The sequence below is a fragment of the Salmo salar genome, chromosome ssa27 (genome assembly GCF_905237065.1).
Source record: "Salmo salar chromosome ssa27, Ssal_v3.1, whole genome shotgun sequence".
In the NCBI taxonomy this organism is placed as follows: Eukaryota; Metazoa; Chordata; class Actinopteri; order Salmoniformes; family Salmonidae; genus Salmo; species Salmo salar.
In genome coordinates, this window is record NC_059468.1 from 6287058 (window position 1) to 6312848 (window position 25791).

The following is a 25791-nucleotide window of genomic DNA, read 5'->3' on the forward strand; positions in this document are numbered from 1 at the left end:
TAGAAGGGATTGAATTTGTTGTTGCCTAATAGTTTTTTGGTAGATTTCCACACTACTTTCCTTCCATCTATAGCATTTCTTAATAGTATTAATTTCCATTTGCTTTGATCAAGCATAGCTTTGTTCAAGTAGAGTGTGATTTTTCTGTGATCTGAGACTCTGGGTTGAGGTCAGTGATAAAGTAGTCTACGGTACTACTGCGAAGAGATGAGCTATAGGTGTACCTACCATAGGAGTCCCCTTGAAGCCTACCGTTGACTATGTAGATACCCAGCGTCTGACAGAGCTGCAGGAGTTGTGACCCGTTTTTGTTGGTTATGTTGTCGTAGTTGTGTTGAGGGAGGTATATGGGGGAGGGAATGCTGTCACCTCCAGGTAGGTGTTTGTCCCGCTGTGTGCCAAGGGTGTCAGGTTCTTGTCCAGTTCTGGCATTTAGGTCGCCACAGACTAGTACATTGTTGATCTCCCCCTCTAGGATAGAGAAGCTGTCATCGTTAAAGTATGGGGATTCTATTAGGGGGATATAGGTAGCACACAAGGACATTTTTCTCTGTTGTGATCATTTCTAGCCAGATGTAAAATATTCCTGTTTTGACTATTTTAATTTGAGTGGGTTAGGTCTGCTCTATACCAAATGACCATGCCCCATGAGTCTCTTCCCTGTTTCACGCCTGGTAGTTTGGTGGATGGGATGCTGTGGTCTGGGTGTAGGTCCTCTTGGCGTCGGTTCTCTCGGAGCAGGTCCTTCGGGAGGGAGTCTTGCAGGTCTAGGAGGGTGTCTCATTGGTCTGGACAGGGTGTCCGTTGCTCCTGTGTGTGGTGCTGGGGCTACGGTTCGAGGGTGACGTCCTTCAGGGTCCTGGCAAAAGTTGGGATTGCTGCCTTGTAGAGGTGGACCTGGTTGTAAAGGCTGGGGTGGTGTGGTGGGCCAGGTAGACATTAGGTTTTGAGGAACAGTCTCGCAAAATGCTTGCATTCACTCACTGTATGGTGGCAGGGTGGAGATTACCACTTGTGTGTTGGGGTGGAAGAAGCTTTTTCAACCCTAGTTTGTCCTCTGACAACAGCTCCAGGGCATGCCTAGTGTTTGGGCACCAGAGTTTAGCCACTTTGTGTTTGGGAAAAGTTTATCCTCTTGAATGTATTTGCCATTTGCGTCAATGAGGAGCACAATCTCTAGCTTTGTGTTCTTAGTGTATGTGTGGGGTTTGTCAAGAGTGCTATCAGGGGAGCTGACAGAGGGGCTGTTAGGAGGGGGTGGGGTGTCCGTTGGGTTGTCTGTCCCGTTGTGGTCCGTGTCTGAGGTGGGCTGTTCTGCTGGCTTCTCTGGGGGAGTGTCCTGGGCTGTGAAACTCCTGCCATTGTTTGGCTGAAGAGTTTTCACACATCTGACTTCACACTTCAGTGCTAATTGAAGTTGCAGCCAGGTCTATTCTGTCCTAGCAGCTTGGTAGCTTAGTATACATATTTACTTAGTTTTATCTAACAAAATTACCTACGGTATTTCCAGGTTCCGCTGTGTTTCTTCTGCAGGTTTTGGTTTGTTAGAATTTTTTTTTCTTGATAGTCCTTGGTAGTAATAGTCCATTCAGGTAATTTTGTCCAAAATCAAGGTTTTATGTATGGAATTTCGATTTGGATTGAAGGTTTTGATGTTGAGGTTAGTCCTTGCGAGGGAAAAAAAAATGCAAGTTTATCTATATTTATCCAACTCTAATGCTATCTTTTAGCAGAACTCAGGAGCCCATGAGTTCACTACCTCTCTCAATAATTTTGTCTCTTGCACTCTACAAGGCCTACAGAGCCTACCAAGCTACAAAGCCCTAACTACCACTATCTCTGTGTGCAAATTGTCCATTGTATGTCTCAAGTGCCTTTCGTGGGCACACTTTCTGTCACATATTTTTCAGCCTGGGGGCATCTATGCCACAGCAATGCTCAAAATCACTATGTGGGTCATTGTATTTCCATTCTCCCTCAGAGGCTGCACTGACATCATCTGCTGTGTTCTCTTCATTGTCGTCATCCTTGGATACATGGCGGTGGGGATTTTGGGTAAGATGGGCCTTCTACGCACCTCCCACCTCTCTCTCAGCCCCTCTCACATTTTCTCTCACACACACTTACTCATTCTGTATGTGTTGCTGTATTTTTTTTTCTCTCTCTCGCTCAGTCTCTTTCGCTCTTTCTTTCTCTCTCACTATTAGATGACGTCTGATTCCTGCCGTTCTCTCTGGCTGTCAATCTCTCTATATGACTCTTACATCCCTTTTGAAACTCAGGTGTCCTCGCCATAATGCCTTTATGTAAATGTAGTATTAGCAGGCAGAACGCACAGTCAGGCCATGCTGGCTAAACAAAACAACAGTGACGTAATCGCCCTGGTCCCTTCCTCAATTCCAACAGCTCGTCAAATCGCCACTCAAAAGTGAGAACAGCACCTCTATTATCGAGAGTGCACTGGAAACATAAGCTTGTCATTGGTTCTATGATTTTCTGACTTTTCCCCTCTTCAAAGTCCATACCCTCACCTTTCTATATAATTATAAGGTATCTCTATGGCCTTGATATTCTCCTCCTTTTTGTTTTTCGGTCGAAAGGCGTCCCTCTCCTCTGACTCCCACCCAGAGTGGTTCCAAAGAGCAGTTCCAAAGCAGAAGCTCACCCTTACCCACGACATCCATGACCTGTCATCAAACACATTCCAGCAGGCACACTCACTCTGCTTTTTCTTGAGTCAATAGAGCTGCCTGATAAGGTCATATGAATATATTGCCAATGTCAATAGCATAGTATCTGATTGATGGGATAGGATATTGTGCATATACAGTAGGCCTTTTATTGAAAGGAGGGGAGTAGTGGTTTAGTATATAAAACCAAATGAAGTAGTGAATGTCAATGAGCTTTGTACATTACCTTTCAAAAGTTTGGGGTCACTTATAAATGTCCTTGTTTTCCATGAAAATATACATGAAATGAGTTGCAAAATGGATAGGAAATATACGTTGACAAGGTTATAAATAATGATTTTTAATTGAAATAATAATTGTGTCCTTCAAACTTTGCTTTCGTCAAAGAATCTTCCATTTGCAGCAATTACAGCCTTGCAGACCTTTGGCATTCTAGTTGTCAATTTGTTGAGGTAATCTGAAGAGATTTTACCCAGTGCTTCCTGAAGCATCTCCCACAAGTTGGATTGGCTTGATGGGCACTTCTTTACGTACCATACAGTCAAGCTGCTTCCACAACAGCTCAAAAGGGTTGAGATCCGGTGACTGTGCTGGCCACTCCATTATAGACAGAATACCAGCTGACTGCTTCTTCCCTAAATAGTTATTGCATAGTTTGGAGCTGTGCTTTGGGTCATTGTTCTGTTGTAGGAGGAAATTGACTCCAATTAAGTGCCGTCCACAGGGTATGGCATGGCGTTGCAAAATGGACTGATAGCCTTCCTCCTTCAAGATCCCTTTTACCCTTTACAAATCTCCCACTTTACCACCATCAAAGCATGCCCAGACCATCACATTGCATCCCGGAGTCGCCTCTTACATTTACATTTAAGTCATTTAGCAGACGCTCTTATCCAGAGCGACTTACAAATTGGTGGATTCACCTTATGATATCCAGTGGAACAACCACTTTACAATAGTGCACCTAAATATTTTAAGGGGGGGGGGTTAGAAGGATTACTTTATCCTATCCTAGGTATTCCTTAAAGAGGTGGGGTTTCAGGTGTCTCCGGAAGGTGGTGATTGACTCCGCTGTCCTGGCGTCGTGAGGGAGCTTGTTCCACCATTGGGGTGCCAGAGCAGCGAACAGTTTTGACTGGGCTGAGCGGGAACTGTGCTTCCTCAGAGGTAGGGAGGCGAGCAGGCCAGAGGTGGATGAACGCAGTGCCCTTGTTTGGGTGTAGGGCCTGATCAGAGCCTGAAGGTACGGAGGTGCCGTTCCCCTCACAGCTCCATAGGCAAGCACCATGGTCTTGTAGCGGATGCGAGCTTCAACAGGAAGCCAGTGGAGAGAGCGGAGGAGCGGTGTGACGTGAGAGAACTTGGCAAGGTTGAACACCAGACGGGCTGCGGCGTTCTGGATGAGTTGTAGGGGTTTAATGGCACAGGCAGGGAGCCCAGCCAACAGCGAGTTGCAGTAATCCAGACGGGAGATGACAAGTGCCTGGATTAGGACCTGCGCCGCTTCCTGTGTGAGGCAGGGTCGTACTCTGCGAATGTTGTAGAGCATGAACCTACAGGATGGGGTCACCGCCTTGATGTTAGTAGAGAACGACAGGGTGTTGTCCAGGGTCACGCCAAGGTTCTTAGCACTCTGGGAGGAGGACACAATGGAGTTGTCAACCGTGATGGCGAGATCATGGAACGGGCAGTCCTTCCCCAGGAGGAAGAGCAGCTCCGTCTTGCCGAGGTTCAGCTTGAGACTGGTGTTTTGCGGGTACTATTTAATGAAGCTGCCAGTTGAGGACTTGTGAGGTGTATGTTTCTCAAACTAGACACTCTAATGTACTTGTCCTCTTGCTCAGTTGTGCACTGGGGCCTCCCTCTTTCTATTCTGGTTAGAGCCAGTTTGCGCTGTTCTGTGAAGGGAGTAGTACACAGCATTGTATGAGATCTTCAGTTTCTTGGCAATTTTTCGCATGGAATAGCCTTAATTTCTCAGAACAAGAATAGACTGATGAGTTTCAGAAAAAGGCCTTTTGTTTCTGGCCATTTTGAGCCTGTAATCAAACCCACAAATGCTAATGCTCCAGATACTCAACTAGTCCAAATAAGGCCAGTTTTGTTTCTTCTTTAATCAGAACAACAGTTTTCAGCTGTGCTAACATAATTGCAAAGGGTGTTTCTAATGATCAATTAGCCTTTTAAAATGATAAACTTGGATTAGCTAACAAAACGTGCCATTGGAACTCAGGAGTGATGGTTGCTGTTAATGGGCCTCTGTACGCCTATGTAGATATTCCATTAAAAATTAGCCGTTTGCAGCTACAATAGTCATTTACAACATTAACAATGTCTACACTGTATTTCTGATCAATTTGATGTTATTTTAATGGACAAAAAAAAATGCTTTTCTTTCAAAAACAAGGACATTTCTAAGTGACCCCAAACTTTTGAATGGTAATGTATGTTAATTTGGTTGCCTTTGACAAATGTATGAGTAATTTGCTCTTGTATTCTTTGACTGTGGTAAACGTATAGGGGTCCCCACCTCTCTGTTTAGATATTGATGTGTTTTGTTTTTATATTTCCACCAGCCTGGCTTTATGGTGATCCCCGACATGTCCTCTACCCACGGAACTCTACCGGAATGTTCTGTGGCATCGGGCTCAATAAGTAAGGACTTCTCTGGGGTCCGTGATGTGTTTGAACTTGAAATCCTTTATGAACCAAGTATAATTTTATTCAGAAGTTTAGAAGACTTGAGGCTATGTTATGTGAATTTACTAATCATGCATTTTTGCCATAAATGCAACAGATAAAAGTGGGAAATATGGCCAATCCAGTCAGCTATGTCATCTGGGTTAATAGTTCAATCTTGGCATGCCTCACGATACAGTATATTGAACTGTCATATTATATATTTCATTCACAATGCATAGTTAGGATTCTGTGAGTACAATACAAACTGTTACATTTTCCTTTCCCAGAGCTCAACCCAGTGTGTTCTACTTTGACATACTGAAATGTGTCACATCAATCAACATCATGGCTGCCACCCTTAATGGGTTACAGTGCCCCACCACACAGGTACAGTAACATCACACCATAATGTCCTAGTTTCTAAGGCTAATGTCAGGCGTAATAAGTAACTCTGTGCACATCTACAATGTCCCATTGTGTGTGTTCCTGGGTCAAATTGTATTCATATGTAATGTCTTCACCAACCCGTTCATACAAGTTCTCTTCTATTTAATTTTTATTTGTGTGAGGCCTTTTTGTTATGGTCTCTACATCCCAAAATGTCATGTGTATCTGCATATCTGGGAGAGGCATCAGGTTTCAGTCACAATGTGAATACCTCTTCATTCCTCACCCTGTAGGTGTGTGTGGAAAAGTGCCCAGATGTGTTCTGGGCTCTCAATCCTATTGCCTACTTACCAAATGCCAAGCCACAAAACTACTTCAACCAATCACTCTGCGTGCCATCCTTTGATCTAGCAAGAACTACACTGGTAAGTATCATCTATTTGCTTGAAGCTAACTCTGCTAATTACACTGCTGGGTGATTTTCAAAAAGTTATAGTCAATTGATTAATAATACTCTTAGCATTTTTTTTTTTTTTTTTTTACAATTTACAATATGTAGAATCTATGAGAATCGAAAGGTTCAGAACTTTTGTGAAACATCACAGCACAGTTGAAAAATATATTTCAAATATAAATCAGGGTTAGGGCAAAATATTAAAGGAAAATATATTTGAGAATATATTTTTTATTTAGATATAGAGTACAAGTCAAGTTTGGACACACCTACTCATTCAAGGGCTTTTCTTTATTTTTACTATTTTCTACATTGTAGAATAATAGTGAAGAAATCACAACTATGAGATAACACGTGTGGAATCATGTAGTAACCAAAAAAGTGTTAAACAAATCAAAATATATTTAACATTTGTGATTCTTCAAAGTAGCCACCCTTTGCCTTGATGACAGCTTTGCACACTCTTGGCATTCTCTCAACCAGCCTCATGAGGTAGTCACCTGGAATGCATTTCAATTAACAGGTGTGCCTTGTTAATTTGTGGAATTTCTTTCCTTCTTAATGCATTTGAGCCAATCAGTTGTGTTGTGACAAGGTAGGGGTGGTATACAGAAGATAGCCCAATTTGGTAGAAGACCAAGTCCATATTATGGCAAGAACAGCTCAAATGAGTGAAGAGAAACAACAGTCCATCATTACTTTAAGACAGAAGGTCAGTCAATCTGTCAAATTTCAAGAACTTTGAACGTTTCTTCAAGTGTAGTCACAAAAACCATCAAGCGCTATGATGAAACTGGCTCTCATGAGGACCGCCACTGGAAAGGAAGACCCAGAGTTACCTCTGCTGCAGAGGATAAGTGCATTAGAGTTAACTGCACCTCAGATTGCAGCCCAAATCAATTCTTCAGAGTTCAAGTAACAGACACATCTCAACATCAACTGTTCAGAGGAGACTGTGTGAGGCCTTCATGGTTGAATTGCTGCAAAGAAACCACTACTAAAGGACACCAATAAGAAGAAGAGACTTGCTTGGGCCAAGAAACATGAGCAATGGACATGAGACTGGTGGAAATCCGTCCTTTGGTCTGATGAGTCCAAATTTGAGAATTTTGGTTCCAACCACTGTCTTTGTGAGACGCAGAGTAGGTGAATGGATGATCTCCGCATGTGTGGTTCCCACCGTGAAGCATGGAGGAGGAGGTGTGGGGGTGCTTTGCTGGTGACACTGTCAGTGATTTATTTAGAATTCAAGGCGCACTTAACCAGCATGGCTACCACAGCATTTTGCAGTAATACTCCATCCCATCTGGTTTGCGCTTAGTGGGACTATCATTTGTTTTTCAACAGGACAATGACCCAAAACACACCTCAAAACTGGGTAAGTGCTATTTGACCAAGAAGGAGAGTGATGGTGCTGCATCAGATGACCTGGCCTCCACAATCACCCGACCTCAACCCAATTGAGATGGTTTGGGATGAGTTGGACCGCAGAGTGAAGGAAAAGCAGCCAACAAGTGCTCAGCATATGTGGGAACTCCTTCAAGACTGAGTGAATGCAATGCTGAGAATGCAATGCTGAGAGTGTGCAATGCTGTCATCAAGGCAAAGGGTGGCTACTTTGAACAATATAAATTATAAAATATATTTGATTTAACACTTTTTTTGTTGTTGGTTACTACATGATTCCATATGTGTTATTTCATAGTTTTGATGTCTATACTATTATTCTACAATGTCAAAAATAAGAAAAAATTAATAAAAACCCTTGATGAGTAGGTGTGTCCAAACTTTTGACTCGTACTGTATGTACGTACGTACGTACATACATACATACATACATACATATCGGAGGTGGGAAATTATGCGGACAATTACAATGATGGAAACAACAATCTATCTGCAATATTAAAGCTGATCTGCCTCATTTGTTTTATTAATACATTTTAAAAAGTTCCATCCTATTACTACGGAGGTTTGTAAATTCACATTTTCTTCAAATAGGCTTTCATTGATCATGGTTTTCAGTGACTCATCAAAGCCTTTGGATTGTCTTTTGGAAATCGATTTAACTGGAGGGTTTTTCTAGTTTTTTTACTCTGAATAGCCAAAGTTAGTAGTTTAACCTTTTTTTCTTTACCTCAGAAAGTTAAGGAAATTGTGGATCAAGAGCTGTGTCCGTTCTTCTACACTCCTACAATCTCTGGTGAGTGTGCCTTGCTTTTTTTCATATTCACTTTCATAATTACATTTGGTGCATTCGGAAAGTTTTCAGACCCATTGACTTTTTCCACATTTTGTTACGTTACAGCCTTATTCTAAAATGGATTAAATAAAAAAATAAAAATCCGTATCAATCTACACACAATAACCCATGATGACAAAGTAAAAACAGGTTTTTAGAAATGTTTGCAAATGTATTAAAAATATAAAACAGATACCTTATTTACATAAGTATTCTGACCCTTTGCTATGACACTCGAAATTGAGCTCAGGTGCATCCTGTTCCCAATGATCATCCTTGAGATGTTTCTACAACTTGATTAGAGTACACCTGTGGTAAATTCAATTGATAGGACATGATTTGGAAAGGCACACACCTGTCTATATAAGGTCCCACAGTTGACAGTGCATGTCAGAGCATATATCAAGCCATGAGGTTGAAGGAATTGTCCTTAGACCCCCGAGACAGGATTGTGTCAAGGCAAAGATCTGGGGAAGGGTACCAAAACATTTCTGCAGCATTGTAGGTCCCCAAGGACACAATGGCCTCCATCATTTTTAAATGGAAGAAGTTTGGAACCACCAAGACTCTTCCTAGAGCTTGCTGCCCAGCCAAACTAAGCAGTTGGGGGAGAAGGGCCTTGGTAGTCACTCTGAAAGGGCGACAGAGTTCCTTTGTGGAGATGGGAGAACCTTCCAGAAGGACAACCATCTCTGCAGCCCTTCACCAATAAGGCCTTTATGGTAGAGTGGCCAGATGGAATCCACTCCTCAGTAAAAGGCACATGACACCCCGCTTGGAGTTTGACAAAAGCCACCTAAAGGACTCAGACTATTAGAAACAAGATTCTCTGGTCTGATGAAACCAAAATTGAACTCTTTGGCCTGAATGCCAAGCGTCCCATGTGGAGGAAACCTGGAACCATCCCTACGGTGAAGCATGGTGGTGGCAGCATCATCCTGTGGGGATGTTTTTCAGCGGCAGGGACTGGGAGACTAGTCAGGCTCGAGGGAAAGATGAACAGAGCAAAGTACAGAGAGATCCTTGATGAAAACCTGCTCCAGAGTGCTCAGGCCTAAGCCTGTGGCGAAGGTTCACCTTCCAACAGGACAACGACCCTAAGCACACAGCCAAGACAAGGCAGGAGTGGCATCGGGACAAGTCTCTGAATGTCCTTGGGTGGCCAGCTAGAGCCCAGATTTAAACCCTGATCAAACACCTCTGGAGAGACGTGAAAATAGCTGTGCAGCGACGCTCCCCATCTGACCTGACAGAGCTTGAGGATCTGCAGAGAAGAATGGGAGAAACTCCCAAAATACAGGTGTGCCAAGCGTGTAGCATCATACCCAAGAAGACTTGAGGCTGTCTTGGGTATGATGCTACACGCTTGGCACACCTGTATTTTGGGAGTTTCTCCCATTCTTCTCTGCAGATCCTCAAGCTCTGTCAGGTCAGATGGGGAGCGTCGCTGCACAGCTATTTTCACGTCTCTCCAGAGATGTTTGATCAGGGTTTAAGTCCGGGCTCTAGCCTCGCTGCCAAAGGTGCTTTAACAAAGTAAAGGGTCTGAATACTTATGTAAATGTGATATTTCAGTTTTAGATTATTTTATGAATTTGCTAACATTCCTAAAAAACGTATTTAAAAAAAAAAAATTATATATATTTTTTTTCCATTATGGGGTATTGTGTAGATTGAGGGGGGGCAAAAACGATTTAATCCATTTTAGAATAAGGCTGTAACGTAACAGAATGTGGAAAAAGTCAACGTGTCTGAATATTTTCCGAGTGCACTGAAACTAGATGCTTTTAAGTCGTTAAATATAAACATTTCAATTGAATTCTGTTTTCTTTTTATATTTTCCTTTAGTGCTGGGAAGATGCGTACCTGATGTTACCGCTCTGAAAAATATTCCTAATGACTTTGCCAATACGTGGGGCTTGCCATCAAGCATCAATGATACAGTCAATGGCATCAGGAACGCAAAAGGGTAGGTGTGTGTGTCTGTGTGTGAAAAGTTTAGATACACCTACTCATTCAAAGATATATATTTTTTTTAATTATTATTAAAACATTTTTTAACATCACAGCACAGTTGAAAAATAAATGGCAAATATAAATCAGGGTTAGGGAAAAATAATAAAGGAAAATATATTTTATTTATATTTACAGTACCAGTCAAGTTTGGACACAGCTACTCATTCAATGTTTTTTCTTTATTTTTACTATTTTCTACATTGTAGAATAATAGTGAAGACATCAAAACTATGAAATAACACATATGGAATCATGTAGTAATCAAAAAAGTGTTAAACAAATCAAATATATTTAACATTTGAGATTCTTCAAAGTAGCCACTCTTTGCCTTGATAACAGCATTGCACACTCTTGGCATTCTCTCAACCAGCTTCATGAGGAATGCTTTTCGAACAGTCTTGAAAGAGATCCCACATATGCTGAGCACTTGTTGGCTGCTTTTCCTTCACTCTGCGGTCCATCTCATCCCAAATCATCTCAATTAAGTTTAGGTTGGGAGATTGTGGTGGCCAGGTCATCTGATGCAGCACTCCATCACTCTCCTTGGTCAAATAGTCCTTACACAGCTTGGCGGTGTGTTGGGTTATTGTCCTGTTGAAAAACAAATGATAGTACCACTAAGCGCAAACCAGATGGGATGGTGTATCGCTGCAGAATGCTGTGGTAGCCATGCTGGTTAAGTGTGCCTTAAATTCTAAGTGAATCAGACAGTGTCACCAGCAAAGCACCATCACACCACCTCCTCCATGCTTCACGGTGGGAACCACACATGCGGAGATCATCCGGTCACCTACTCTGCGTCTCACAAAGACACGGCGGTTGGAACCAAACATCTTCAATTTGGACTCCAGACCAAGGACAGATTTCCACCAGTCTAGTGTCCATTGCTCGTGTTTCTTGTCTCAATCAAGTCTCTTCTTCTTATTGGTGTCCTTTAGTAATGGTTTCTTTGCAGCAATTCAACCATGAAGGCCTCACACAGTCTCCTCTGAACAGTTGATGTTGAGATGTGTCTGTTACTTGAACTCTGAAGAATTGATTTGGGCTGCAATCTGAGGTGCAGTTAACTCTAATGCACTTATCCTCTGCAGCAGAGGTAACTCTGGGTCTTCCTTTCCAGTGGCGGTCCTCATGAGAGCCAGTTTCATCATAGCGCTTGATGGTTTTTGTGACTGAACTTGAAGAAACATTCAAAGTTCTTGAAATTTGACAGATTGACTGACCTTCATGTCTTAAAGTAATGGTGGACCATCATTTCTCTTTACTTATTTGAGCTGTTCTTGCCATAATTTGGACTTGGTCTTCTACCAAATAGGGCTATCTTCTGTATACCACCCCTACCTTGTCACAACACAACTGATTGGCTCAAATGCATTAAGAAGGAAAGAAATTCCACAAATTAACAAGGCACACCTGTTAATTGAAATGCATTCCAGGTGACTACCTCATGAGGCTGGTTGAGAGAATGCCAAGAGTGTGCAAAGCTGTCATCAAGGCAAAGGGTGGCTACTTTTGAGATTCTTCAACGTTAAATATGTTGATTTATTTAACACTTTTTTTTTTGGTTACTACATGATTCCATGTGTGTTATTTCATAGTTTTGATGTCTTCACTATTATTCTACAATGTAGAAAATAGTAAAAATAAAAAAAAACTTTGAATGAGTAGTTGTGTCCAGACTTTTGACTGGTACTGTATATACTGTGCCTTCAGAAAGTATTCAGACCATTTAACTTTTTCCACATGTTATGTTACAGCCTTAATCGAAAATGGACAAAAAAAACAACATTCCCAGCAACCTACACACAATACCCCATAATGACAAAGCGAAAAGCATTATTTTTTTTTTTTTACATTTTCCAAATTTATAAAAATACAGAACAGATACCTTATTTACTGCACTTGAAGAAACTTAGCTCATGTGCATCCTATTTCCATTGATCATGTTTCTAGAACTTGATTGGAGTCCACCTGTGGTAAATTCAATTGATTGAACACGATTTGGAAAGGCACACACCTGTCAATATGAGGTTCCACAGTTGACTGCATGTCAGAGCAAAAACCAAGCCATGAGGTTGAAGGAATTGTCCGTAGAACTCCGAGACAGGATTGTGTCGAGGCAAAGATCTGGGGAAGGGTACTAAAAAATGTCTGCAGTATTGAAGGTCCTCAAGAACACAGTCGCCTCCATCATTCTTAAGTGTGAGAAGTTAGGAACCACCAACACTCTTCCTAAAGCTGGCCGTCCTGGCAAACTGAGCAGTCGGGGGAGAAGGGCCTTGGTCAGGGAGGTGACCAAGAGCCCGATGTTACTCTGACAGAGCTCTAGAGTTCCTCTGTGGAGATGGGAGAACCTTCCAGAAGGACAACAATCTCTGCAGCACTCCACCAATCAGGCCTTTATGGTAGAGTGGCCAGATGGAATCCACTCTTCAGTAAAAGGCACATGACCGCCCGCTTGGAGTTTTCCAAAAGGCACCTAAAGACTCTCAGACCATGAGAAACAAGATTCTCTTGTCTGATGTAACCAAGATTGAACTTTTTAGCCTGAATGCCAAGCATCACATCTAGAGGAAACCTGGCACCATCCCTACAGTGAAGCATGGTGGTGGCAACATCATGCTTTGGGGATGTTTTTCAGTGGCAGGGAGACTAGTCAGGATCGAGGTAAAGATGAACGGAGCAAAGTACAGAGATCCTTGATGAAAACCTGCTCCAGAGCGCTCAGGACCTCAGACTGGGGCGACGGTTCACCTTCCAACATAACAACAACCCTAAGCACACAGCCAAGACAACGCAGGAGTGGCTTCGGGACAAGTACTCAACGAAGTACTGAGTAAAGGGTCTGAATACTTATGTAAATGTGATATTTCAGTTTTTGTATATATAAATGAGTAAAAAATTATAAAAACCTGTTTGCTTTGTAATTACGGGTATGTCCAGACCTGAGTGGTCTTATTCCTAGTTTATTACATTTAAAAAATGACAACTAGATAACTAGGCTATTAGACTTTTATGTTCATCCTTTGACACATAAACAGGTGTAAGAGTGGGCATTTGTTAGTATTTTATACACAAACAACCCAAGGAACTGTCAGTGGGCTGTTGTACAACCTCCCAAATTATCCCTCAATGGGCTGTAGTAATCAATACACCTACTGCTACTGAATACCAGCAGTCAAAGAAAGCTTCTTTTTCTATTGAGCTCTATAAATGCCACCAATTCATGAATGTACTATTACAAAGCAAACTCTTCACATTTCTTTCTTTGTTCCTTTTATCTCCTTCTCTATTTCTAAATCGTCTCTGCTTTTATCTTCATTTATCCTGTAGTACTCTTCATCATGCTGTTTTGTGTCAAAGACATTGTCAGTAATTACTAGCATTAACATGTCTTTTCCCTGTGTGTCTTGTAGTGACATAGTAAACAGCTTCAAAGCCAAGGAGATTGGAGTGAGAATCTTTGAGGACTTTGCGTCGTCATGGCAGTGGATCATCGCGTGAGTCTCTCTCGGGTTCATTTTCACCTCTCATCAGACCACTCCCTACTTGTCAATGCACAATTTCCAGTGTGCTGTCGTATTAGAACAGGAGAAACCAGAGAAGTTTGCATGGCTGTGCTATCTTTCACGTTAAACTTAATACATTTAACTTATTAAATATGAGAGCTTCTTTCTGCAGCAAACATTGATAAGAGATGGCATGCTTATTAGGGCCGGGACGATACCAGTATTACGGCAAGGAAATAAAACACGAAGTGGATTTCACTTCTTTAGGAAAACGGCCCTAATGTTGGAAACAAACATTATGTTGTCATCCAGTCACATTTATATATTTCTCAAGCTACAGCACACAATATTTTACATACAGACGGTTTTTAAAGGACCAACGAGTTTGGTCTGCTTCGTGTTTTCATTTTTGCCAAGAAAAAAATATTGCGATACTGGTATCATCACAGCCCTAATGCTTATGACGCTAAGTGCTTATAAAACTGGACAAACCTGTAGGTGTCAAAGTATGTGTTTTACCTGTATCAGACTCCTATCTTTAGATAATGGCTCTGACATGTATATCCGATGGCTTAATACATATTTACAAATCACTTAAGTCAATTATGTAATAATCCTTAATCTGTGACACCGGCCTTATATTTTAATAATGACCAGAAATGTCTCTTCTTTCGAATTTGTGGTCTCCTCCACCTCCTTTTAACTGTATCCTCTCTCCGCTCTTCCAATCCACTCTCTTACCCTGCTGTGTTCCTCTCTCCTCTCCTCCCTCAGTGCACTGGTCATAGCCATGGTGGTCAGCTTTCTGTTCCTCCTTCTGTTGCGGTTTATCGCCCCTGTTATGGTCTGGGTCCTTATATTTGGAGTGTTGGCAGTAGGTGCCTATGGTAAGTCATTGATAATATCTGGTGTGGTAATAATATGTCACCTAGCATGTATGTAGTGTACTCTCTCTAGGAGGTCTAAACACACATGACCAAAAGTATGTGGACACCTGCTCGTTGAACATCTCATTCCAAAATCATGGGCATTAATGTGGAGTTGGTCCACTCTCCTCCACTCTTCTGGGAAGGCTTTCCACTAGAAGTTGGAACATTTCTGCAGGGACTTGCTTCCATTCAGCCACAACAGAATTAGTGAGGTCGGGCACTGATGTTGGACGAGTAGGCCTGGCTCGCAATCGGCGTTCTGATTCATCCCAAAGGTGTTCGATGGGGTTGAGGTCATGGCTCTGTGCAGGCCAGTCAAGTTCTTCCATACCGATCTCGACAAACCATTTCTGTATGGACCTTGCTTTGTGCACAGGGGCGTTGTCATGCTGAAAAAGGAAAAGACCTTCCCCAAACTGTTGCCACAAAGTTGGAAGAACAGAATTGACTAGAATGTCATTGTATGCTGTAGCGTTAAGATTAACCTTCACTGGAACTAAGGGGCCTAGCCCGAACCAACTTTTTAGCCTGAATGCCAAGCATCACATCTAGAGGAAACCTGGCACCATCCCTACAGTGAAGCATGGTGGTAGCCCGAACCATGAAAAACAGCCCCAGACCATTATTCCTCGTCCACTGAACTTTACAGTTGGCACTATGTATTGGGGCAGGTAGCGTTCTCCAGGCATCTGCCAAACCCAGGTTCGTCCGTCGGACTGCCAGATGGTATAGTGTGATCCATCACTCCAGAGTCCAATGGCGGCAAGCTTTACACCACTCCAGCCTACGCTTGGCATTGCACATGGTGATCTTAGGCTTGTGCGGCTGCTCGGCTGTGGAAACCCATTTCATAAATCTATCGACAAACAGTTATTGTGCTGACGTTGCTTCCAGAGGCCTCCCTGTGGCTCAGTTGGTAGAGCATGGTGTTTGCAATGGTGTTTGCAACGCCAGGGTTGTGGGTTCGATTCCCACGGGGGGCCAGTACGAGAAAAAAGAAATGTATGAAATGAATTGAAATGTATGCATTTACTACTGTAAGTCGCTCTGGATAAGAGCGTCTGCTAAATGACTAAAATGTAATGTAATGAGTTTGGAACTCGGCAGTGAGTGTTACAACTGAGGACAGACGATTTTTGCGTGCTACACGCTTCAGCACTCGGCGTTCTCGTTCTGTGAGCTTGTGTGGACTACCACTTCGCGGCTGAGCCGTTATTGGGCCTAGAAATTTCCACTTCACAATAACAGCAGTTACAGTTGACTGGGGCAGCTATAGCAGGGCAGAAATTTGACGAACTGACTTGTTGGAAATGTGGCATCCTATGACGGTGCCACGTTGAAAGTCACTGAGCTCTTCAGTAAGGCCAATGTTTGTCTATGGAGACTGCATGGCTGTGTGCTCAATTTTATGCACCCGTCAGCAATGAGTGAGGCTGAAAAACCGAATCCACTAATTTGAAGCTGTGTCCACATACTTTTGTATATATAGTGTATGTAGTTCACATTGGTTTAAGAACATGGACTTTTCAGGGTGGTTAAAGCATTTTTTTTCTCTCTCTCTCCCTCTACCTGCCTGTCTGTCTGTCTGTAGGCATATATCACTGCTGGTGGGAGTACGACAACTACAGAAAGTCGACTGTCTCCATCACTGACATAGGCTTCACCACCGACTTCAAGGTCTATCTTCAGGTCAAGGAGACCTGGCTGGCCTTCTGTGAGTCTGATATTACACATGCTCATTTTATGTCTGTTTTCTTCTGTACACAGACTGACAGACATTCCTTTCTGATGACAACTTTGTACCATTGTGTTGACCTATCTACTTCCTCCCTCCATCTTTCTCTCTCTCTTTATTGCTCAGTGATAATCCTGTCTGTGGTAGAAGGCATTCTTCTCCTGACCTTGATCTTTCTGCGGACCAGAATCCTCATCGCCATCGCTCTCATCCAGGAGTCCAGCAAGTGAGTCATGTTAGATATATGAGCCAGGATTACACATACTGGCCCATACTTACACACACACACACAACCATGTATTGTGACAAATATTCTACCAATATTGCGATACAACCTAACTTTTCAGCACACGTCCTGTAACTATGTCGCTCTCTTTCACAGGGCTGTCAGTCACATGATGTCTACGCTGTTCTACCCTCTCATCACATTTGTTCTCCTGGTGGTGTGTGTGGCCTATTGGGGCATCACTGCTCTGTATCCTCTCATTCATTCAAATATTTGTGGGTATTTACACTGCCTATTATATAGTTTTATGACAAAAGGTCTGTTTTGTATCTGTGTTCTACTGAGCGCAGTCTTCAAACTCCACGGTATCGTTAACCCACTTAACAGAGGTTGTTAGGTATCTGGCCACTTCAGGTATTCCAGTGTACAAAGTGGTGGCTCTCAACTCTACTCAGGATAACTGTGGCCAAATCAGCAGCAATGAGACCTGTGACCCACAGGTAAGTGTCCCTGATTTAACTTTGACTCCATAGAGATACATGCAGAAAGCCCAACTCAGAAATACACAGAAAATGTGTCTACTTACTTCAGCCGTCTACTTAAAAAACAAAAAAAACAGTTTGAACCCTTTCCATCTCTCCATTCATATCTCATCCCTTCCTCTTTCATCTCTCCCCCCTCCTGTCTTTCCCTCAGACATTCTACAACTCTACAGACTACTTGTGGTGCCGATCGGCGCGCTGCATCTTCATCAAGTACAACAACGAGGGCCTGCTGCAGAGGAACCTGTTCAACCTGCAGATCTATAACGGGGTGGCCTTCCTGTGGTGCGTCAACTTTGTCATCGCCATGGGCCAGTGCAGCCTGGCCGGGGCCTTCGCCTCCTACTACTGGGCCTTAAACAAGCCCTCGGACATCCCCACCTTCCCCCTGTCCCAGGCCTTCATCCGCACAATACGGTAAGGGAGTAGACAAACGCTTCAACAGTAGGGCTGTGGTGGTGCCTTTCCTTGCCTGGCCACTAGAGGGTCCACAGACCATATACTGAGTGTACAAACACCTTCATAATATTGAGTTGCACCCCTTTTGCCCTCAGAACAGCCTCACTTTGTCAGTGCATGGACTCTACAACGTGTCAAAGTGTTCCACAGGGATGCTGGCCCATGTTAACTCCAATGCTCTAAGTTGGCTGGATGTCCTTTGGGTGGTTTTTGATGCACATGGGAAACTGTTGATTGTTGCAGTTCTTTTTATTTTTTATTTAACCTTCATTTAACTAGGCAAGTCAGTTAAGAACAAATTCTTATTTACAATGATGGCCTACCAGGGAACAATGGGTTAACTGCCTTGTTCAGGGGCAGAACGACAGATTTTTACCTTGTCAGCTAGGGGATTCGATCCAGCAACCTTTCGGTTACTGGCCCAATGCTCTAACCACTTTTTGACACACTCAAACCGGTGTGCCTGTGCCTGCGGTACTACCGTACCACGTTCAAAGGCATTTAAATATTTTGTCTTCCCCATTCACACTCTGAATGGCAGACAATCCATGTCTCAAGGCTTACAAATGCTTATTTAACCTGTCTCCTCCTCTTCATCTACACTGATTGAAGTGGATTTAACAAGTGACATCAATAAGGGATCATAGCTTTTACCTGGATTCACCTAGTCAGTCTGTCATGGAAATAGCAGGTGTTCCTTATATTTTGTACACTCTGTAATTTGAGCCAGAATCAAATGTTGTATTTTGTTAGCTTTCCATTCAATTAACTCCCTCTCTCCCCCTATGTCTGTTTCTCTTAGATACCATGTTGGCTCCCTGGCGTTTGGTGCTCTGATCCTCACCCTCATCCAGATAATCCGGATCATCCTGGAGTACCTGGACCACAAGACCAGAGGTAAGGCTGGAGGCCGCCTTGGACTTCCCTTAACCTGTTATTATTATCCGATTCAAACATGTAATCGCTCTATTATATATGTGTATGTATATGTGTCTCTTTTTCTCTAGCGGCTCAAAACCCCTGTTCTCGGTTCCTCATGTGCTGTCTGAAGTGTTGCTTCTGGTGTCTGGAGAAGTTCATCAAGTTCCTCAATAGAAACGCCTACATCATGGTCAGTCTCCACTACGTCACCATAACATCATCACAAGTCCCTGTCAGTCAATCTCGCTCCCTCAGTTCCCCCAGTGTAGAATATTTCTGGTAGGCTAAGGCTATGTGTCTAATACACACTCCTCTTTTTCCTAGATTGCCGTATATGGAAAAAACTTCTGTGTCTCCGCTAAAAACGCATTCATGCTTCTAATGAGGAACATTGTCAGGTACAGTATGTGCTCTAGTAATGTTTGTTATGCCTGTGGGAAGGTGTAGACTTGTTTTTTCCCTCTTACACAAGAACATTTTGCATGGATTTGATTGACTGCTGTGGAACCAAAGCTGAGTGGTGGGGACATGTTTTCCTGACTGTGCCTCTCCACTCAGGGTGGTGGTGCTAGATAAAGTGACGGACCTGCTGCTGTTCTTTGGGAAGATGCTAGTGGTGGGAGGAGTAGGTAAGAGGACAACATAATTATTATGGTAGTTCTGAATGGGAGCTCCTTTGGTGCATTTTACAGGCCAGAAGTGTGATTGGATAACCGGTCTAAATGAATGTAATCTTTAACCAATCCTCCTCTACTCTTCTCTTCTCAGGTGTCCTGGCCTTCTTTTTCTTCTCTGGCAGAATAAGACTACCAAGCAGCAATTTCCGTACTGAAACGCTCAACTATTACTGGATGCCCATTATTGTAAGTGACAGTCATATATATGTAATTAAATGTGTGTTAGAGAAAGAAATTGACAGTGGTGTGTATGTCTTTGGGGTAACAGGTGGTTGTGGTGGGAGCATACCTCATTGCTCATGGATTCTTCAGTGTGTACAGCATGTGTGTGGACACACTTTTCCTCTGCTTCTGTGAGTAGAGCACCTCCAGCAACAAATATTACTGTATAAAATACTGAACACTCATGCATTACATTGTTACATATCTTGCTTCATTGCACAACATTTTTCTTTCAACATGCCTGTTGATTTTCTCTCTCCCTTTCTCACAGTGGAGGACTTGGAGCGACATGACGGAACGATGCAGAAGCCATATTACATGTCCAAGAACCTGATGACAATCCTCAATAAAAAGAACAGGGGACCTAAAAATGGCAAAGGAAAGGATTGATGAAATAGTGCCTTTTAGACGAATTAGAACCACAGTTACTTTCAATATCCTAGAAACATCACAACATCCTAGAAATATGACCTTTTTTTCTTTCAGATCTTTCAGCCTTCTCACTCTTTCTGTTTTCCCCCTTCTGACATGTCAAAGTTGACCCATAATGGATAACTTTTTTGCACTTTCAACTTGAGATTACATGTATGTGTCCAGGCTTGAGTGTGATTAGATATGAGATATTTTCTTAAATTCGAGCTACTCCTCCTAACAATTTTAATTTACCAAAACTAGAGCTTTTTATTACTCTAACCAAAACCAAATGTTTATTCTCTCCCAGTGCTTATTTGTTTTCTGAAAATATACCTTTTTCTCAAGTGAGCAAATTATTTATTAGATACAGAAATCGTCACCATAACTGTTTTAAATGATCCTCAGTGCTCTGTATATTGTTTCAGTTTAAGGTCTCTTAGTTTATTTGTTAAAGTAACACTCAGTTTTATTATGATATGTAATATTGTAGATATTTTTTTAATTTTTTATTGTGATTTGGATTATCTAACACTTATTACAAAAAATTCCCATGCTGACATCACTCCTGTATATTGCCTTGCGCAGTGATGGATTGCTCTACAGGAATACACCTCTGGTTTATTTCACACATCAGCTTGAATCAGTGGTGCATGTGACCTGAAATGTTCTGAAAATCTTGACACTTGCAGGCTGCAACCCCTTGTACATGGGAGCTGAAGACAAAGCTCTCTTTAGCAGAACTAATAGCAAGTCAGAGGTATCTCAACGTGATCTGAGCATTTCCTATTATTCTGTACATAAATCCAAGACACTCCATTTAGTATGACATGTTATGTTTCGAATGGTATGTGTTTATTTGTGGCTCGCTTACATCCAATTTAATATATGTTGCAAAATCTACAATGTTATGAATTTGCAAAATGTACAATATGTTACGAATTCCAATTTGTTGTTGCTAATGTTAACGTCAGCTATCTCTAGGGGATAAGGTTAAGGTTAGGTTAAAGGGTTAGCTAACATGCTAAATAGTTGCAAAGTAGCAAGTAGTTGCTAATTAGCTAAAATGTTACTTGTCCGTGATGAGATTCGAACACGCAACCTTTGGTTTGCTAGACGTTCACGTTATACGCCCACCCACCCTATTTTCGTTTTTTCCTTAAGTAACCTTCTGTCTTATGTAACCATACTAAACGTAATATATCATACTAATTTAAGTGTCCCGGATGTAAGTTTACTATATTATGTCTGGTCCCCTATTTCTATTCTTATTAAGTATGGACCCTGGAACAAATCAAATTCAGTCTAGAGTGAGCACATCCATCCATTTGGCTGCACGCACTCAACACAACTACAGTACTTTCAGTTGTCAAGTATCAATGTTAATTTACCACATACTGTACTACCCAATATGTCATAATCTCACTACATTCCTCAACCTCTTGTCTCCTGAGACCCAGAGAGGGAATGCATGTGGGAGTCTGCAGTCATGTGTTGTGATCATTCAACAGTCCAGTACAAGAGCAAGTGCCTCTACTGTTGAGCCAAATTCTAGTAGCATTACATTGCTGTAATGCTACTAGAACAGTTGAGGGGGTAAACAACCTGTGCAACCAGTTCTGTTAATCATATTACAAGCGTAGTTAGTAATAGATGGTATACACCTGATCCAGCTAATTTAGGTTACAATGAAGCGGAGTAATTATTTTATTCTTGACATGGATCTAGTGTGTTCTTTGTGGTTGAATGAATCCCATCTGCCTCACCCATTGCCTTTCACAATTCAGCATATTTGGACATTTCATAAACTGAGACAACACCGGCCACATTAAATGTATTCAACAACTATTTATTCAGACAGCAGGAAAACAATTTCCAAAGCTCTGACGAATTTGGTTTTGCACAATGTCTCACTGTTGTCTTGCACAAGACTCAATACAAATGTAATTTCCATTTTTTTTTTGTCAAAATAAACTAATAGAAATGCTTAACTTGATCAGACAGTGATATGCAAGAAAATACATAACCTGTACCCCCCCCCCCCCCACCCATCATCTACCACTTTGTGCCCTTCCTTTCCTCAACCCCTTGCATGGATGTTACTCGGCTGGTGTTGTTTAGTAAGGTGCTATAGAGTTCTTGGACACTTGATCTTGAGCCCATTTCATATACTTCACAGGACTTGTATCATAATTAAATGGGTAGGGTGAAATGAGAGTTTCCTTTTCATACACTGCTCACTTGCCTCTGGTTGGCTCATATGTGCATCATATGCATTAGATTGTACCATTCAGTGAGCATTGTACGAGTACAGAAGAGTAACTTGTCTTTCACTAGTGGAAGAGGGGGACTCGGCCACATGTCAGGTTGCCTAGTTAAACCCGAGGTCTCTCACATCTTGTCTCAATCCCATGGCTGGTCGTTCAGAAAAAGGTAAAAACAGCATTTACAATATTCATATATACAAATGTATACACACAATCAGGAGAAACACATTGCAATAGATATGATAGTAGTTCATGTTTCTCACCGCATGTTATTTTCTTGGCTGCAGATGATAATGACAAATACTCATTCTGACTTGAGTCAAAAAGGCTCTGGCAAACACTGTATTAACTTTTGCACCTGGGCCGTGTTCAGTAGGCACAAAGCGGAAGAAAACGGTGAACTGAAACAGTCAATTTGTCCAATCAACACTTATGTTGCAAAATGTTTTTTTTTTTTTTATGAACATGACCTTACTGTCATCTTTTCCTGTGCAGCACTGTGCCCAGCAACAAAACCCCCAGGGACAGTTTTTCAGAACATTTAATCCAGATCGAATGATCCTGTGTTGTGTTCAATTCAATTCCAGATTACTTTACAGATTTAAAATGTTCCAAAAACTGTCCCCAGACTATTTGTTCATATGTGGCCAATTCTCCACAAAGCACAACTGTACACAATACAATACTGCCCACTCCAGCCTTCCCATACACTATCCTCATGACTCTTTACAATACAGTGTTAGTCTGTTAACCTATATGATAAAGAACTCTTAAATTGTGTGATTATATCCACTATACAGTGCATTTGGAAAATATTCAGACCCCTTCCCTTTTTCCACATTTTGTTACAGCCTTATTCTAAAATGGATCATTTATTTCTTTCCTCATCTACACACAATAACCCATGACAAAGCAAAAACAGGTTTAGAAATTTTAGCAACCTTATTTACACAAGTATTCAAACCCTTTGCTATGAGACTCGAACTTGAGCTCAGGTGCTTCCCATTTCCATTGATCATCCTTAATGTTTCTACAACTTGATTGGAGTCCACCTGTGGTAAATTCAATTGATTGGACATAATTTGGAAAGGCACACATCTGTCTATATAAAAAGGTCCCACAGTTGACAGTACATGTCAGAGCAAAAACCAAGTCAGGAGGTCGAAGGAATTGTCCGTAGAGTGCCAAAACAGGATTGTGTCAAGGCACAGATCTGGTGAAGGGTACCAAAACATGTCTACAACATTGAAGGTCCTCAAGAACAGGGTGGCCTTCATCATTCTTAAATGGAAGAAGTTTGGAACCACCAAGACTCTTCCTGGCTTGTCGCCCAGCCAAACTAAGCAATCGGGGGAGAAGGGCCTTGGTCAGGGAGGAGACCAAGAACCCGATGGTCACCGACAGAGCTCCCGAGTTCCTCTGTGGAGATGGTTGTCCTTCTGAAAGGTTCTCCCATCTCTGCAGCACTCAACCACTCAGGCCTTTATGGTAGAGTGGCCAGACTGAAGCCGCCACTCAGGAAAAGGCACAGGACAGCCCGCTTAGAGTTTGCCAAAAGGCACCTAAACGACTCTCAGAAACAAGATTCTCTGGTCTGATGAAACCAAGATTGAACTCTTTGGCCTGAATGCCAAGCGCCTCGTCTGGAGGAAACCTGGCACCATCCCTACGGTGACGCATGGTGGTGGCAGCATCATGCTGTGGCAATATTTTTCAGCATCAGGGACTGGGATACTAGTCAGGCTCGAGGGAAAGATGAACAGGGCAAAGTACAGAGATCCTTGAAGAAAACCTGCTCCAGAGCGCTCAGGACCTCGGAAGGTGAACCTTCGCCCCACTCTAACAGGACAACAACCCTAAGCACAAAGCCTAGATAATGCAGGACTGGCTTCGGGACAAGTCTCTGAATGTCCTTGAGTGGCCGAGCCAGAGCCCTGACTTGAGCCTGATCGAGCAATTCTGGAGACCTGAAAATAGCTGTGCAGCGATGCTCCCCATCCAACCTGGATCTTGAGAGGATCTGCAGAGAAGAATGGGGAAAAACTCCCCAAATACAGGTGTGCCAAGCTTGTAGCATCATACCCAAGAACACTCGAAGTATCCCTTTAATATGATGGAAAAAACACCAGAGGTGTCATATTCCATTGTGCTTCAACAAAGTACTGAGTAAAGGGTCTGAATACTTATGTAAATGTGATACTTTTTTTCCTTTAATAAATTTGCAAACATTTCTAAAATGTTTTTGCTTTGTCATTATGGGGTATTGTGTGTACAGTCGTGGCCAAAGGTTTTGAGAATGACAAATATTAATTTTCACAAAGTCTGCATGATGGGAATTTGCATATGCTCCAGAATGTTATGAAGAGTGATCAGATGAATTGCAAAGTCCCTCTTTGCCATGCAAATGAACTGAATCCCCACTGCATTTCAACCCTGCCACAAAAGGACCAGCTGACATAATGTCAGTGATTCTCTCGTTAACACTGGTGTGAGTGTTGACGAGGACAAGGCTGGAGATCACTCTGTCATGCTGATTGAGTTCAAATAACAGACTGGAAGCTTCAAAAGGAGGGTGGTGCTTGGAATAATTTGTTCTTCCTCTGTCAATCATGGTTACCTGCAAGGAAACACGTGCCGTCATCATTGCTTTGCACAAAAGGGGCTTCACAGGCAAGGATATTGCACCTAAATCAACCGTTTATCAGATCATCAAGAACTTCAAGGAGAGTGGTTCAATTGTTGTGAAGAAGGCTTCAGGGCGCCCAAGAAAGTCCAGCAAGCGCTAGAACCGTCTCCTAAAGTTGATTCAGCTGCAGGATCGGGGCACTACCAGTACAGAGCTTGCTAAGAACACACCCATGAATAAAGCATGGTACCAACACATCCTCTGAGAGCAACTTCTCCCAACCATCCAGGAACAGTTTGGTGACAAACAATGCCTTTTCCAGCATGATGGAGCACCTTGTCATAAGGCAAAAGTGATAACTAAGTGGCTCGCGTAACAAAACATCGATATTTTGGGTCCATGGCCAGGAAACTCCCCAGACCTTAATCTCATTGAGAACTTGTGGTCAATCCTCGAGGCGGGTGGACAAACAAAACCCCACAAACTCCAAGCATTGATTATGCAAGAATGGGCTGCCATCAGTCAGGATGTGGCCGAGAAGTTAATTGACAGCATGCCAGGGCGGATTTCATGGGTTTTGAAAAAGAAGGGTCAACACTGCAAATATTGACTCTTTGCATCAACTTCATGTAATTGTCAATAAAAGCCTTTGACACTTATGAAATGCTTGTAATTATACTTCAGTATTCCATAGTAACATCTGACAAAAATATCTAAAGACACTGAAGCAGAACACTTTGGAAATTAATAATTGTGTCATTCTCAAAACTTTTGGCCACGACTGTAGATTGAGAAG

General features: G+C 42.3%; 1 protein-coding gene across 1 annotated transcript in view; it reads left to right on the forward strand.

Annotated features, from left to right (window-relative positions):
• LOC106588512 (choline transporter-like protein 4) overlaps positions 1-22093 on the forward strand; it is a 43809-nt gene extending 21716 nt beyond the window's left edge. The window contains exons 3-22 of the mRNA XM_045709587.1: positions 1982-2055; positions 5267-5345; positions 5660-5759; positions 6053-6184; positions 8356-8416; positions 10304-10424; positions 13888-13971; positions 14755-14867; positions 16501-16623; positions 16771-16870; positions 17027-17119; positions 17268-17370; positions 17567-17829; positions 18674-18768; positions 18879-18982; positions 19117-19190; positions 19351-19421; positions 19561-19655; positions 19738-19822; positions 19963-22093. Of these exons, the coding sequence (XP_045565543.1) occupies positions 1982-2055; positions 5267-5345; positions 5660-5759; positions 6053-6184; positions 8356-8416; positions 10304-10424; positions 13888-13971; positions 14755-14867; positions 16501-16623; positions 16771-16870; positions 17027-17119; positions 17268-17370; positions 17567-17829; positions 18674-18768; positions 18879-18982; positions 19117-19190; positions 19351-19421; positions 19561-19655; positions 19738-19822; positions 19963-20081 (2089 nt within the window). The 3' untranslated portion in view covers positions 20082-22093. The remainder of the gene's footprint in view (positions 1-1981; positions 2056-5266; positions 5346-5659; positions 5760-6052; positions 6185-8355; positions 8417-10303; positions 10425-13887; positions 13972-14754; positions 14868-16500; positions 16624-16770; positions 16871-17026; positions 17120-17267; positions 17371-17566; positions 17830-18673; positions 18769-18878; positions 18983-19116; positions 19191-19350; positions 19422-19560; positions 19656-19737; positions 19823-19962) is intronic.
• Positions 22094-25791: the final 3698 nt, after the last annotated feature.